Source organism: Beta vulgaris, chromosome 1 (genome assembly GCF_026745355.1).
Source record: "Beta vulgaris subsp. vulgaris cultivar EL10 chromosome 1, EL10.2, whole genome shotgun sequence".
Lineage (NCBI taxonomy): Eukaryota > Viridiplantae > Streptophyta > Magnoliopsida > Caryophyllales > Amaranthaceae > Beta > Beta vulgaris.
The window spans coordinates 21745289-21761167 of record NC_079202.1 but is presented as its reverse complement, the minus strand read 5'-3'; the positions used below and the strand labels follow the sequence as shown (position 1 = coordinate 21761167).

General features: G+C 38.2%; 1 protein-coding gene across 1 annotated transcript; it reads right to left on the bottom strand.

Annotated features, from left to right (window-relative positions):
- Nucleotides 1-2961: 2961 nt before the first annotated feature.
- On the bottom strand, nt 2962-3733 carry LOC104899366 (pterocarpan synthase 1). The gene has a single exon (XM_010686545.3). It carries the CDS (start codon nt 3629-3631, stop codon nt 3074-3076), a length of 558 nt encoding a protein of 185 aa, XP_010684847.1. The 5' UTR covers nt 3632-3733; the 3' UTR covers nt 2962-3073.
- Between the last annotated feature and the right edge of the window lie 12146 nt (nt 3734-15879).

Here is a 15879-nt window from a genome sequence, read left to right as displayed (position 1 = left end):
CTTAGAAACGTGAGTCTCCTCCTGCCTGAGGGCGGATTTACGACGAGCCGACCTCTCTCTAGGTTGTCGCTCATCCTGCCTTGGCGGTTCCCTTTTGGGACCGAATGGGTTCCTTGGTTGTTGACCTCTGCCGGTTAGGCTGGCCGCGAGCAGAGTGGGGGTCATGCTCTTCCCTCTGAGAGCGCCCCAGGATATTATTGTCCCGTTGCTGGAGATTGACTTGATTCTGATCTTATCCCTGCTGAAGGGTGGCCAGCATTTGCATGATGCTTTGTTGTAGGGTCTGCTGCAGCTGAGCTGCTATGAGTGCTATATTAGTTGTGAACAACGGTTGGGACTCAACACGCTGTATTTCCCGAGAGGGGGATGGTTGATGTTCTTGAGACAATTCCAGGTTAGGATCCATTGTCTGAACCGTGGGGGACCGTGTTCGAGTCAACCTCATATGGTCGAAGGGCGAGGGTTCCCTCTCGGACCTTTGGGGTTGAGCAGGCTGTTTGTTACGGGTATTTTTGGAATGTGACATTGCTGAATAACACTGGGTTAGGTTCTGCTGAGCAGCAGATGAACTTTGCTGAGTGGTGGCGAAGTAACTTTTTGTACTATCCCCACAGACGGCGCCAAACTATTTCTGTCTAGAAATTAAGGTTAATGGTCAGTGCTGAGCAAGTCCTTTAATCCAAGCAGAGCTGGTTATCTGTTCACCGGAATCCTGCAAAACACGTAAAACTACCCCGGGGGTTGTTCCGGGATCGCCCCTCCGACGCTCAAGTCAGTTGATAATTGAGGCAGAGAGAGAGTCTAGAGTGAGAAACACGAGCTAGTTAGGTGAGAAATTAAATACCTTTACCTTGATGGGACAAGGGGTATTTATAGTGGTGAGAACCCCTAGGAAAAGACCTTTTTGATAGGACATTTCCCCTAGGGATTGGTGGAGAAACCTTTTCTGGAATGATTTCGGTTGGCCCCTTGAGTCTCCCAATGGCTGCTGGCCATGCTGTGGTAGGTGGGACTCACGAAGCTTATGTGGCGGCGCAAGCTGGCACAGGACCTTTTGCCAGCTTCAATGTGCCCAAACAGTTTAGATCGAGGCTTTGTGATTCATTTTGATTTAATTTAAGATTTAAGGGTTTTCGGTTCTTTTTGTGTAATTTTGTTTGTGTCTTTATTGTAATTTATCTAATTTACTAATTTATTTAATATATGTTATGTTTCGTAATGTACGTACTATGTGATATGATTACGAAACTAAGGAAGTTTACTAATCAAATATGAATATCAATCTAAAACTTTATGAATCTGAGAATCGAAACACAATGAATCAATTCGAACAAGGGAATATTTTTTGAATCAAGATCACTCATGAACCTTGAGAACAAGAATCTAAACAGTCTTAAAATCACTCCTAAAATTAAGATGTTTAAGACTAAACACTCAACACTCCTGGAAAGTTTTGAATTGTTTGATTAGTTTATCTCACAATGCAAGCAAAACAGTAATCAAGAATCCTTTGTTTAAACAAAACACATCTATTCATCTGTGTTTTTTAATGATCGGAAGATAAACTAACTAACTAAGAATGTAAGCAAAAGACTTCTACTACTACTAGAGTTCGAACTAAATTATAATTCTAATCCAATTAGGAATCCTAATCCAACTAGGATTTGAATTTCTAACTTAACTAGAATTGATAAATTAATATACTCCTAACAAAACTAGGAGTTCTAATCCTACTAGGATTAGGGTTTTAAGTTCCTATTCCTACTAGAATTAGGAAACAAACAAACTCATAACAAACTAAAAATTAAAACTCCTAAATTACATATAATTCTAATAGATTTAGAATACTATATAATATACACTTCTCATACACATCACTATGTGTTTTATTTTCATTTTTTAGTCATGTGTTTTGTAATAATATTTCATCATTGTTCATGTAATTTTCATTTTCTTAATTTGTTCTTGAAAATTCTAATAAGAGAAATGTAAATTTAAAGGAAAATGGTTGTGATACCAATATGATTATTATTAAATCTATCAAACTTTTCCTCCTATTTCCTCGATTTTTTCCACGGTGTTTTTGCCTAATGCTTGGAGCATGCACCTCTGAAGTACACAGTGCATTGCTTTTTTTTAAATGAAAAATTGCCCTCAATTGATGCGGTCTATACCTCCACTGATGCGGTTCACAACCGGATCAGTTGAGGGTTAACTGATCCGGACCACAACTGGATCATTTAAGCTTCCTCAACTGCAGCGGGCTCAATTGATCTGGTCTGATTACGGATCAGATAAGCCTGAAATGACCGCATCAGATGAATTTTTTTCCACTAGTGTTAGGAGTCATCATGTATGAAGAAATTTTTGTTATATGATTACTCCTAACATTTGTTCTCGCAAAATAAATATTATTTAAGGTTTGTTTTCACAATAAAAACTACTTCCTCCGTTTTTTTTCATTGCAACACTTTCCTAAAAGGGAAATAATTAATTACTAGTAACAATTTCTACTTTTGCTTTTCCTTTCTCTCTACCTCTCTCCACCCAAATTTTGCATTGGAGTTGATGAAAACAAAGTGTTTCAAGTAAAAAAACAAAATGGAAGAAGTATATAAGTTGGTTTCTAACAAATTTCATGTTTTATAAGGTGGTTTTTGACTAAAACTCGTAATGTCTTTTTACCTTTATGTTATAAGCTAGTTTTTTCACACAAAAATATATATTTAATAAGTACTTTTCTTGATTAATTTTATACTTCTACGACTTTTTTGTGATGTCTTCCAAGACATTAGCAGCGCTATTGACAAATTACATGGCATCATAAGAATGCATATGTGATACTACGCAGCCTGTGTATTTGGCTACCCATAGAAAAATGAAGATTCGAAGGCAGTCTCCTAAATCGAGACAAAACCATTGCAAGGCAGTAGAAAGCGAAAAACGAAGCCTTATACGACAATGATAACAGACAAATTCAGGGCAAACATTCTAGTACATGATACAGTAGTTATAAGTTGAATACTGCAAGCATAATACATGTGAAACTAATCCTAGTTGATCACTAAACCCTTTATACCCGTATAGATTGCAATTGCCTGGGAAATGCAAGTTGTAGGTTTACTTGATAAATCGGTGTATCAACACCAGATAATTCCTGATCGGCCTCTACAAAAACAGCCTTGCCGCGTGCAAATGCAAAAGAGCCAGTACCACCAACCACTCTAAGCTCTTCGATCTTCTTGTGTTCCAATTGCTTTGCTTGAATACTTAAGCTCCCCGAGTAATTAGCTGTGTTGAATGTCAGATGAATTATGTTGAAAGCTGAATGCGCAAACTGCTCTACCGGTATTATGAAACCTTGCGCTCTTCCTACAATTGTCGAAGTGCTCTCAGGTCCCTCTGTGAGCATTCGGTGGAAGGTCAAGGCTGCCATAGAAGAATCTGTATCACCATTCTTGTTACGGTTCATAGTTCTTGGTTGCTTAATGTACAAAGATAATGCAACCAAAGGCTTCTGCAAGTCGGTCTCATGCTCTTTGTAAGGAACTGGTGATAGGAGAGACAATAGCAGAACAGTTAGCGCGGCCAAACAAACAGCAGAACAGAATATGATGTTTGCTAGCATCATGCCATCAGGTAATCAGCTTCTTCAAGAATTTTAATTTGGGCAAAGTATTAAGGGTCATCTATAATTAGAATATTAGATGTCCTTTCAAGTATACTTACTCCAACAAAGGCAACAATATATTCGTTGCTACCTAATCTGCATGCCCAACGAATTTCTTCCTTACTATATTTTACTTCTTATGGACATGTAATAGTTTCAGTATATTATGTGGACACCTAATCCACTCTTGTTCGTTGAAAAAGTTCCTGAACTATTTTTGTTTTAAACAAGAACTAGAAGTCCAGAACGTATGTTCATAGTAAGTACTTATGTTAGAAAATTATACTACCTGTCTACCTATCGAAAATGACTGTAGAATGTAAAACTCAGAAAGCAATGCATCTCATGTTAGTTAACCATATGTAAATATAACAAAATGAAACCACCAACACTCAGAGTTTTTATTGTTATTCTAATATGAACATTAGACCAACTACAAGGGGTTGAATTGTAGTTGAGGAAAATTTTTTAAATTATATTGCAGAATAAATTAATCTATAGATACGAAAGAGACAAACACACAAGATTTTTACATTATTAACTTCCAAGGCTTAATAGAAAGAAAAACCTTGACCACACTAGTACATAATTGCCCTAAAGTATCACCCCAAAAGTGTTACCTAATGCCCTAAAGGTGTTACTCTAGACAATAGGTAACACTTTTATAAGTGAAACATCTGTCGATGCTACCTATTCTCTAAGGTAATACTTTCCAATGTTAATGTTTCACTTTCTGAAGTGTTACTTAAAATTCTCTAATAATGTAGCACTTTTATTTTACTAATGTAACATTTTTGTAGTGTTACTTGTAAATTTTTATATAACACTTCTATTTCACTTGTCTTATAGTAACATTTTTAAATTCATCGACTTATACACAGTTATTATAATACTAAAACTTATAAACGTAATAACGAATAGGAAATAATGAAATAATACTATAACATAAATGAGTACAAAAACTCGACGGTTATTGTAAAGAATGAGCCATAAAAGTAGTATTCATCAATTAAGAATGTACTATTGTGTTCAAAACACATATAATTTATATGAAAATCCAGTCATGATATATATAACTCCAAAAATAAACCTAAATCAATCGTATGGTCATTTCATTCTTTCGTCTCCAATTTCATCGCTCTACCCATGCATGCATGTTTCCCGAAGCATCATGCCTACTTGGAACTCTAATCCGCTATCTTCATCATCCTGCAATATGAACAAAAGAATAAGAGTTTTCAAAATCTTATATGATAGAGGACTAGTTATGATATACTTGTTGTAAAAAGAAAAACAAATCAATCTTCATTACGTCATAATGACCTTCCTCCATCTTATCTTACATTAGAAATAATGGAAGCACTATAAATATCTACCAAATTGAAGTTGCGATAGAAAAACTTAACCTAAATAAATGTAAAGGCAGCCAAACTTACAACATTATATATAATAGGCTCGTAAGCCGTTTTGTATATTTTGTCCACTTTCCTCTTTTGAGATTCTTTGTACAACTGTGCTTGGGATGGTCATTTCTTCTCATTATCTTGTTGTTGCTAACATGGAAATAATATAAAAGAATTCAAGATACATATAAGTTACATGATCTTACTAAGGGATGATAAGAAAAAAATAAAACAAAGTGATTATTATTCATTGTAATTAATTTACCAATTCATGTTCCTTCCTTGCAAAGCTCATAGAACCCATAATGTGCCTATCTTTTTACTTGGTACCGCTTAGATTTTTCTTTTTGCTTTCTTCCTGCATGTTAAGAATAAAATAAACACCAATTAAAAAGTTCCTTTCAAAAGGGTACTTTGTGACATCATGGCTATGCGCTAAAGTTATTGGAGCATAGAGTTGAAAGCACCAACCACTATGAAGAACATCTAACCATGAGATTAAAGCAAAAAAAAAAAAAATCAAGCCAGAATGGTCGATACACTAACAAATGCAACTAACCTGCAGGTAAGTAGTTCAATGGTTCCACCATTGGTGGTGGAATGATACTAAAATCTGCTAGACCATTAGGAACAAAAAAACAAGGTTAAGATGAGCTTATATATTGTTGAGAACAAAGATGCACCACCAATTGACAATACACCCTCAAAGTATACGTATATGTAACAAAGCTATCGCATACGTTTATCGAAAATTAAGGTCTTATCTTTACTACCAATATCTTCCTACTATTGTTTATGTGATATAAGGAAAACTCAAGTATGTGCTACTATATCCAATTCTAATTATCTGCAGGAACCTAGAATGATCCATATGATTTAAAATATCAGAACCAAGGTGTTCCAATGATCCAAAACACTTTCAACCTTCCCTTGTCCTATATACATTGGAGTTTGGTTTAAGTGAACTCACAAATTAAAAGCAACAAAATAATAATTTAAACTTTAAATCCCACAAATTCATAGATCATTCCTAAGTCCATTCTATAAATGAACAACTAAACTTACATGAAAAAAGAAGTAAGAAAATTTAGGCAACAAAGAAAATAAAAAGCTAACCAAGCAATTGAAATTTTAGAATTTCCAATAGGTCACACAAATTGAAATCACACAACAAAAAATTCAAAATGTAGTTCAATCACAAAAATTCAACCTGTGAACAGAAAAAACTAAGAATTAGGAGAAGAAATTATACCATTCTCAAGATAAGGACCATTGAGTAAAAGCAAGATAGCTTCAAATCTGTATATCTTCGCAATTACTGAAATTGGGGAACTTGACTAGTAGGAGAGAGAAAGATGTGATTTCAGATTTAGGGTGCAAAACGTCGCACCACCGCACCGCTGTTCGCGCACCGCACCAGCCACCAACTGACAGAACAGCAGCAAGAGGAGGGAAATTGAGGCAGAAGCAGCAGCGACATGAAGAGAGTGAACAGCACCATCAACAGCGACGACAAAAAATTATGGCGCCGACATAAAGGGTTGGGACAACAGTTATGGCGACGACATCGGCACCAATCAGCACCGGCAGAGAAAGGGAGCAGAGCAGCAGCAACAACGCGTTGTAGAACACGAACAGAGGAGAGAGAAAAGCAGGGGAAACATCAACAACAACAATGGCGGCACAAGGTTCACAGAGGCAGAATCACCGCAAGCAAAAGGCGGCAACACCAGACAGGGGGAGGAGAGCGTGAGATACGAGGAGAGAGAGAGAGGAAGGAGGATTGAGGTTTTCATGTGAGAGAGAGAAGCCACGAGGAGTGGGGGTTTTGGGTGAGATACGACGAGGAGGTTTGATAAATGAAGACGGGTTTATGGTTTTAAAACAAAACCGACAAATGGGCTAAAGGCAAGCAGGAAATCCGATTTCATTTTCCTATTTGGTTAAATACCACACAATAACTAAAACCCAAAATAATTTAATTACTAGTTATTAGATTCGGGTTATGTCCCAAGTAAGAAAAAAATTCATTTATTAATATTATACTTTAAGATTTTAACACGAAATAATACTTGGTCTAGTGGTTACTACTTTAGTATGGAGAGCGCCACATGGCACCGTTCCTTGTTTAGGAACGCCTTTTAATATATTAGTATAGATATAGATAATAAATATAATAACAACTCATAAATTTGAATAAATAAATATATCACAAATACATAAAATAAAAATTCACATTCTAACCCAAATAAAATAAGAAAATCTAAAACATAATTAACTGAATAAATATAATTAGCATTTAATAAACACTTTTAAAAAAGAAGGTTATTACGTGTTACCTAAAGGTGTTACCTATCTGAAAGTGTTACATCAAAATGTTACTTAATTGAAAAAGTGTTACTTCAAAATGTTACTTATAAAAATGTGTTAGATTGTTACATATTGATTAAGTGTTACCAAGGTGTTACATATATATTCGAGAAACTTGAATTTTGAAAAGTGTTACCTCATACATGTTACCTAAGACCAACTTTGTACTAGTGCCACAAGGGATTTTGACTCAAACACTCTTTACTATAATAGACCAAAAGACTCTATCTTTTACTACCTATTATAGGACATTTTATGTTCCTCTAAGAACTTGTTCCCAGTAATCCAGTTTCTACTATAGGACTTCTTCATCCTACCTTCTTCTCTTCCTGTAATTGCCATTGATCTCTAACAACCTAGAGGAACTCATCATGTTCAATCATGTAGTTATAAAATTTAAAAGGTTTACCCTTTGTCTGGATCCTGTGATGACACTGAAACAGTAAAGGAGAGTGGTCTGACAACCCAGGGTTCATATAATCCACCACCACATGAGGGTACTTAGTTATCCAATAGGAATTAACTAGGGCCCTATCTATTCTACTACTGATTCTAGTATCTCCATTTCCTTTATTAGACCAGCCATGAAAAAAAGTGCCCACATGACTTCATTTCAGTGAGGTCAAAAGAATCCAGGAGTTGATTCAAGTCCTGGATTTCATAATTAGTAACTGGAGCTCCATTTTCTCTGTCACCAGAAGAGAGGATAGCATTGAAGTCCCCCATGATACACCAGGGCTCATGAATATTACGACCAAGAGTGTCAATATCCCCCCAAAGGCTCTTCCTATCCTCCACTATATGCAAACCATAGTCAATTGTAAGGAACCACTGATCTCCTGTTTGCTTATCCTCAATCCTACAGTGTATCAATTGCACATTTTTTAGAAGAATTTGGAATGATAAATTAGAAGGGCTCCAAGCAATCTAGATTCTTCCCCTGTTGGAAGCTTCGAAATTGTGCTCCCATCTCCAAGTATTGCCCAGTTTCTTCACAATTCTATCTTTATTATGACTCTTAACTCTAGTTTCTAGTAAGGCCATGATAGACACATGCTGTTGTCTCATGAACTTCTTTATTTCTCATAACTTTAGAGGGCTATTTAACCCCCTAACATTCCAAGAGCAAATAATCATTACCCTGTAGTAAGTGTGAATGAGCTACTCCCAGCATCATCCACATTGTGAATCACTACCCCAGGTCTGACAGTCTCTAACACATATTTGCCCTTCTGGCCTCTGGTAACTATATTCTAGATTGGACCTTGTGGTTCATTCCTAGGAATCTCTCCATCCCTCCTCTTTGCCTCACTATTCATATCATCATTCTCTCTAATATGAGCAGCATCAGCAAGGGCTGTCTCACCTACCTCCTTATTCACCATGGCATTCTCCTTTGACTGCATAACATCAACCTCAGCTTCCCTATAGTCACAGGATTTGTAGGCATGCTAGGCTGCATAGCCTTAGGAACCCATTTCTGAATAGGTTTAGTCCCTTCTTTCCCTGTAATAGCCGTCTTCTTGAGACAATCATGGCATATGGTATTGCATTTTGAACAATAGGCAGGAGCCCACTCAAAATGAACTTTTTTCTCAATGATTCTCCCAGAACCATCTTCTATGGTCACTGATTTAGTTAGCTCTTTAGTAACATCAACTTCAATAAGCATCCTTCCAAAAGTGATCCTCTGTTGATGAGTTGTGCATTCATCAGCAAAAAGAGGGACCCCAATCATGCTACCAATCCTGCTTAGGGACTCAGCCCCCCAGTAGTTAAGAGGTAGATTATACAATCTAACCCACAATGGAACTACCCTTAAAACTTCAGCTTGAAAATCAAAATCAGGGAACCAAGCCTTAATAATCATGGGTCTACTATTAATCATGTGAGGCCCAGCATATAAGATCTCATTTCTATCATCAACCGGAGCAAATATAATGATAAAGTACCCTTTGTCATGAAGAAAACTCCTGGGTTTACCCACATGATTCCATTGCTGCTCAATAAATCTAGTGAGAGTCCCAATAGAAGGAGTCCGACCCACAACATAAAGAATTACAGCAGTAGACCAAGTTTCTGTCAACTTACCAACTTCTATTTCATTCAGTTTAGCCACTTTCTTACCTTCTTTAACCATCGGAGGAATGAACTTGAGATATACTCCTTTAGATGTAAGAGATTTGCCAGCAGCAACCTCTGCCCATTTTGTAGCAGGTAGAATCTTCTCCGTAACTCCATTCCCTTCATTTCTGTTATTGGGTTCACCTTCACTCACTTCATCTGGATTCTTTGTATTCTCCAAAGCTACCTTTCCCTGCATCTCAATACTACCTCGAACTGGTGGTGAAACATTTGAGTTTAACACGACCTCTTCAACCTCATTACTAACCAAGCCTGCAGGTACTACTGGATTCTTCTCCTTTACCACCGTCTCTGGTGTATTTCTATGAGCTTTAAAAGCTTCATTAATGGCATCAATCGTAGTTTGCATCGCAGGTGAGGGAATGGCCAGTATTTCCCTTAGTTACTGTTCCATTTCCCTGAAGATTCTGAGTAACCTTATTTGGCTCACTACTTTTATGAACTGGTGTTTCCTTTCTTATCTCAGAGTGTGAAGAAAGTTGGGGTTTTTTCCGGCGTCCCATCGGTGGTCGGCAGTAGCTAGCTTACACCCTACGCTATCGCTTTGTCACCATAGATAGAAAAACCCTAATCTTATCATTATTATAATAGTGTACAACAAAGGAATATTTACAACACATTGACTAAATGTTTCATAAATATCCTTAGAAGATTCAAGCTTACGATTGTCCTTTAATGCTTCGGGGAATGGGGGTACCGGTTTGAAATCCGAAAAAGATTTTACCTCTTGCTGAGAGCTAGGATTCACCAATTTTTCATTTTCTATTGATGGGACTAGAACCTCCACCTCCTCTTCCTTGGTTACAATCTCCTCCTCAACCTTGCTCTTGCCGGGCTCTTGATCAACCAACTCTTTGCCACTCCGCAAAGTCATGTCACTCACATTCCTCTTGGGATTCACTTCGGTTTGAGATGGTAGCTTCCCCGAACTTTGGGACTCAAGTTTACTCACGACACTAGACATTTGGCCACTTGTGTTTCCAAATTGTGAATGCTAGACCTTGTCTCCTGTTGAAATTGCACCATGTTGGACTGCATAGTAGTCACATTTTGAGCCAAGGCCTTGATCATATCCTCGTGGACATTGAGTTGGAGCTAGAGGATTTCCCTTGAGCTTGATATGGTGCCATGTAAGGAGGAGGGTGATTCCTTGTTGAAAATTCTATTTCCTTGGAGTTGGATTCCCTTGCTTGTAACTAAAGGCGGATGATCTCTCCATCCGGGATTGTAAGAGTTTGAGAATGGATCATACTTCCTTTGTCCTTGATATCCACACATTCACCTCTCGGGTTTCCTCTTGCAAAGTCGGACAAGAATCGGTCGGATGGCCGGTGTTGGAACAAATACCACAATCCTTCACTTGTTGTTGATTGCCATTCACCAAAAATTGTCGGAACATGCCCTTAAGGCCGGACACCTCTGACTCCAAAGATGATTTAGAACTTGCCGCTTTAACACCCTGGGTGGCATTCCTCTTAGAATAAGTGCGGGAACTCCAGCAAACTCACTTATGAGCTCCATGGCTTGTTGTGGGTCTTGTTATCAATGTTATCCCCACAAGCAGCATTCACCATCCTTCTCTCATCAGGAAGAAGCCCACCAACTAAGTACAATACAAGATCTTTCTCGGCAAAACCATGGTAGGGACAACAAGCAACGAGCCTGTTAAACCTCTCTCAGTAGTCATAAAGGATCTCATCATAATCCTTGCTCAATGTTTAATGGCCTCTTAAGCTCATTCAACTTGCTTGAAGGAAAGAACTTCTCCAAGAAAGCTTGCTTCATCCCCCTCCATGTGTTGATACTGTTGGGGCTCAAATGATAGAACCAATCATTAGCCTTATCCTTCAATGAAAAAGGAAAGGCCTCGCAGTTTGATTTGATCTCCGTAACACCCCTTGGCTGCATACTAGTACAAACACATGAATTCCGCAAGATGTTTGATTGGATCCTCCCGTTTAAACCATGGAAGCTTGGCAGTAAATGAACAAGACCCGACTTTAACTCAAAATTAACATTCTCCACAAACTCCGGATATTGGATGGCCAATGGTGCCTGGTCCAGATTAGGAACGGAAAGCTCCCTCAATGTCAGATCAACTCTTGGTGGCATCTCTTCTTCCTCAATACCAATATGATAAGGCAACTCACGTAAGTGATCCTGAATTTCCTTTCTCAACCAATAGAGTGTCCTTTCGATCTCTGAATCAAAAAACAAAGTCCTTGATGTAGAACGGGTGTGAACCATAGAAGGTTCACACACCAAAAATCAGAAACAAACACACAAATAACAACCCAAACACGCTGCCTTCCCCGCAACGGCGCCAAATTTGGCGAGCCTAAGTCGTATCGGCTAACGGCAAATAAATCAATACAACCTACAAAACTAGTATAATGGAGTAAGGTTCGAATCCACAGAGAAGGTAGGTTTGGTTTGACAAGGCGTGTGCTATGGTAATAATGGGGGGGGTTTAAGGAATGAAATTGAAACAAATAAAACATAAACAAGGAAAATCAAATAATAAACGAGAACTTGGCAATCAATCTTTACAAACAATTCAACCCTTGATCATTGAACAATTCAACACCTAAGTTACTTAAACGCCCTATTGTGAATCATATGATTCAATCTCCCCTAACGTAGTGGTAAGACTAAGCGAGCGCTCTAATCTGACCCTTAATGGCGTAACAACCTAGCCCGAGCGTTCTAGGTCTAACTAAGCAATTAGATAACAACTAGGGAGATTCCAATAGGGTAATCTAGCATTCACACAAGCAATCGAATGCGAAATTATATGATGATTCTTCTTATCCTCAATCATCCACGAGCGTGCGATAATTGGGCATAAACTACAAACCCTAGATAATCTCAAAGCAGGCAATTATCTAGATAGTAGAGATTGTAATAAGAAAAAGTAATTGATCAAGTTAACTTAAGCACAAAAACAATCAAACATGAAGAACATGAAGAATCATCAACATTCAAGCAATTTAAAGGAAGAATTGAACTCACAAGTTGATTAAAATGGTTGATTTGATTAATACACCAATATGGGAGATTAGCTCTCCATAATATAAAGGATTACAATTTTTATTTGAATTGTTCTCTCTAAATACAGATGAAAAAAAAAACGAACTCACCACACAAAAGACGAAATGTTCTTTTTAATCAGCAAAACAGGGGAAGACGAAAAGTCGATTCCTCAGGGGTCCGGAACCGCGGAGGAAAGCACCGCGACCGCGGAAGGCGGTCGCGCCCGCGGTGAGGTCGTGGAGAAGCTCACGGGAATTTTTCTTTGTTTTTCTCCGAATTTTACCTCTTATGAAATCATGTGAAAGTAAGAATTTTGACATCCTTCCATATCAAGTTCTAGGAGCTTGTTTCAACCCATAAAAAGATTTATCAAACTTATAGGCCTAATTTAGAAGATCATGATTCTCATATCCATGAGGTTGTTCCACATAGACGTCTTCAAGTAAAACTTCATTTAAAAATGCACATTTTACATCCATTTAGTACAACTTGAATCCCATGAATGCAACAAATGCAATCAAAATTCTAATTGCTTATATCCTAGCAACAGGAGCAAAGGTTTCATCGAAATCAATACCTTCTTGTTGATTTTACCTTTTGGCTACAAGTCTGCCTTGTTCCTTACCACTTTTCCATGCTCATCAAGCTTGTTCTTAAAGACCCATTTAAGACTGTTAACTTTCTGGTTCTTTGGCATTATTCAGTTCTTCTTGCATCACATTTATCCAATCAGCCTCTTTTAGTGCTTCTATATTGTTGTAGACTTGGAGCAACACTCGAAGTATACAAGCTCAGTTTCGAACAAAGAATAAACACTAGGGAAGCAATGCAATTCGAACTAGTTATTTGATGATAATGTAGCTAGCTTTAATATCCTAAGGATACAGTGATGTGATTTTTGTTGGCGGTTTGAACTCTTTTTGTGTTTCTATGAACTGATGGACGAACAACAATAACAATAAAAGGAATAGGCTCTTAAATCGCGGTTTAAGAGGTTCTCTTGTGAGTCTCAACTCCAAGATCACACAAAGTCGCAGTTTGTGTATTTGAACTCTTAGTTCTATGCAAACATAACAAGCTTACCACTTTAATTTACAACTCAAAATCTTATTTTTATTAATGAAGCTCGTGTACTATATATATACGCCTAACACAAACCCTAGCATACTTTAAATCCTATCACAACTAATAAGATAAACACAGACTAAGAAGATAAACAATAAAACTCTAGCATACTTGTAAGATAAAGTTTATCCATGTATAAGATAAATCTTATCCACGACTAAGATAAGAATTGCAATATCCTAGTTTCTTTAGACTCCTAACAAGACTCAATAGATTCCTAAATATAATAGTTACCCTTCATCACTTAAATACCTAAAATAGAGACTTATAAAGCAAATGAAATACATAGTCTCCTAACAGAACTAGGACACTACGTATGAATCCTAATAGAACTAGGACTCCTGGACAGTGGCTAGCACAGTCTTGCTAACAGTGACGCACACTGTCTTGTAGACCATCTCCCACTCAACAACTTTGCCATCTTTTGTTCTTCCTCCTCCTTGCATCCACACGCAAGGTAAAGCTTCTCAAACTCAGTCACATACTCTTCAATGGAACAGTGATATTGCTGAAAGGAATTTAGTCTACGATAGTGTTCTCGTTTATAAGACTTGGGAACAAATCGTTTCCTCATCTTCAGCTTTAATTCAGTCCAAGTTTCGATCTTTTCTTTCCCTTCTCGCACTCTTTGAACTTGAAAGGAATCATACCAATCGGAGGCATAATCTGTAAGCCTTAAAATAGCATGAGAAAACCGTTACAACTCATCCATGTCCTTGTGATCAAACATCCTTTCTATCCTTCTCTCCCAATCGAAATAGGCTTGGGGATCTCTCAATTCATTAAACTCTGGATGGTCTCCAAGCTTGATCAATTCACTCCTGTCGTGGCGTTCTCCCCTCTCCACAATGAGTTTCTCAATATCCCCATGAAGTTGCATTATGTGTTTGGCATAGTAATCACTCTTAGCCTCGTTCTTTTCAAGTCATTGAAGCAAAGCATCCAACTTTTCCATATCGGACCCCATAACAATCTGCCAGGAATTTTCGTCAAAAGTTTGAGATTTCTGTGGCTTTGTTACAGATCGTATTAGGCGGAAATTTTGACATGACGTAGCCCTGTATGTTAGCTTTCCACATAACCAAAAATTCATGATTTGACCACCAGACGCGCCCTCATGCGGCGTCGCAATGCACCTTACTCTGATACCACTTGATGTGATTTTTTTTGGCGGTTCGAACTCTTTTGGTGTTTTTATGAACTTATGGACGAACAACAATAACAATAAAAGGGGTAGGCTCTTAAATCGTAGTTTAAGAGGTTCTCTTGTGAGTCTCGACTCCAAGATGACACAAAGTTTGTGTATTTGAACTCTCAGTTCTATACAAGCACAACAAGCTTAACACTTTACTTTATAAACTCAAAATCTTATTTTTATTAATGAAGCTCGTGTACTATATGTACATGCCTAACACAAACCCTAGCATACTTTAAATCCTATCACAAATAATAAGATAAACACAAACTAAGAAGATAAACAATAAAACTTTGGAAAATTTGATTCTAATAATCCAACCTTTGGGCCATTCGCTCAAAATAATCCAACCTTTTGATTATTATTTGATAATCCAACCTTTTAGTTGTATCTGCTCATAATGATTCATAAAATCGGTAACCTGTTAAAGTTGTAAATTTATTTTTCCATATTTCTTTTTTGTTTTTTCTTCTTTAACCCCTCCCTCCCTATCTCTCTTCCTCCCCCTTACCACCCTTTAGTCCTTTACTCATCACTTCACCAGGAACCCCCCTCCCTTGCCCTCCCTCAACCCCCTCCCCTCCGACCCCCACTGTTAGCATCCCCTCCCCTCCACCGCCCTTCCCGACCCCCACTGTGAGCACCCCGCCCCCTCCCCTGCCCTCCCCTACCCCCACTTTGAGCACCCCCACCAGCCCCCTCCTCCATAGCAGCGCCTCCCCTTCTCTCTCCGCCGCATCCCCCTTCGAATCCCCCTCCCCCTCCCGCTCCCCCACATCCTACTACGAATCCTCCCTCCCTCCCCCTCCCTCTTCCCCGCATCCCCTTCGAATCCCCTCCCACTCCCCCTCCTCCCCCTTCGAATCCCGCAGCAGCGCCTCCCCCCCTTCGAATCTCTCTCTCTCTTCTTCTTGCTTATGGTGGTGGTGGTGCTTTTT

What these genes read in the sequence shown, in the direction of transcription:
- LOC104899366 (XM_010686545.3), bottom strand. Translation starts at nt 3,631, where the DNA reads ATGATGCTAGCAAACATCATATTCTGTTCTGCTGTTTGTTTGGCCGCG.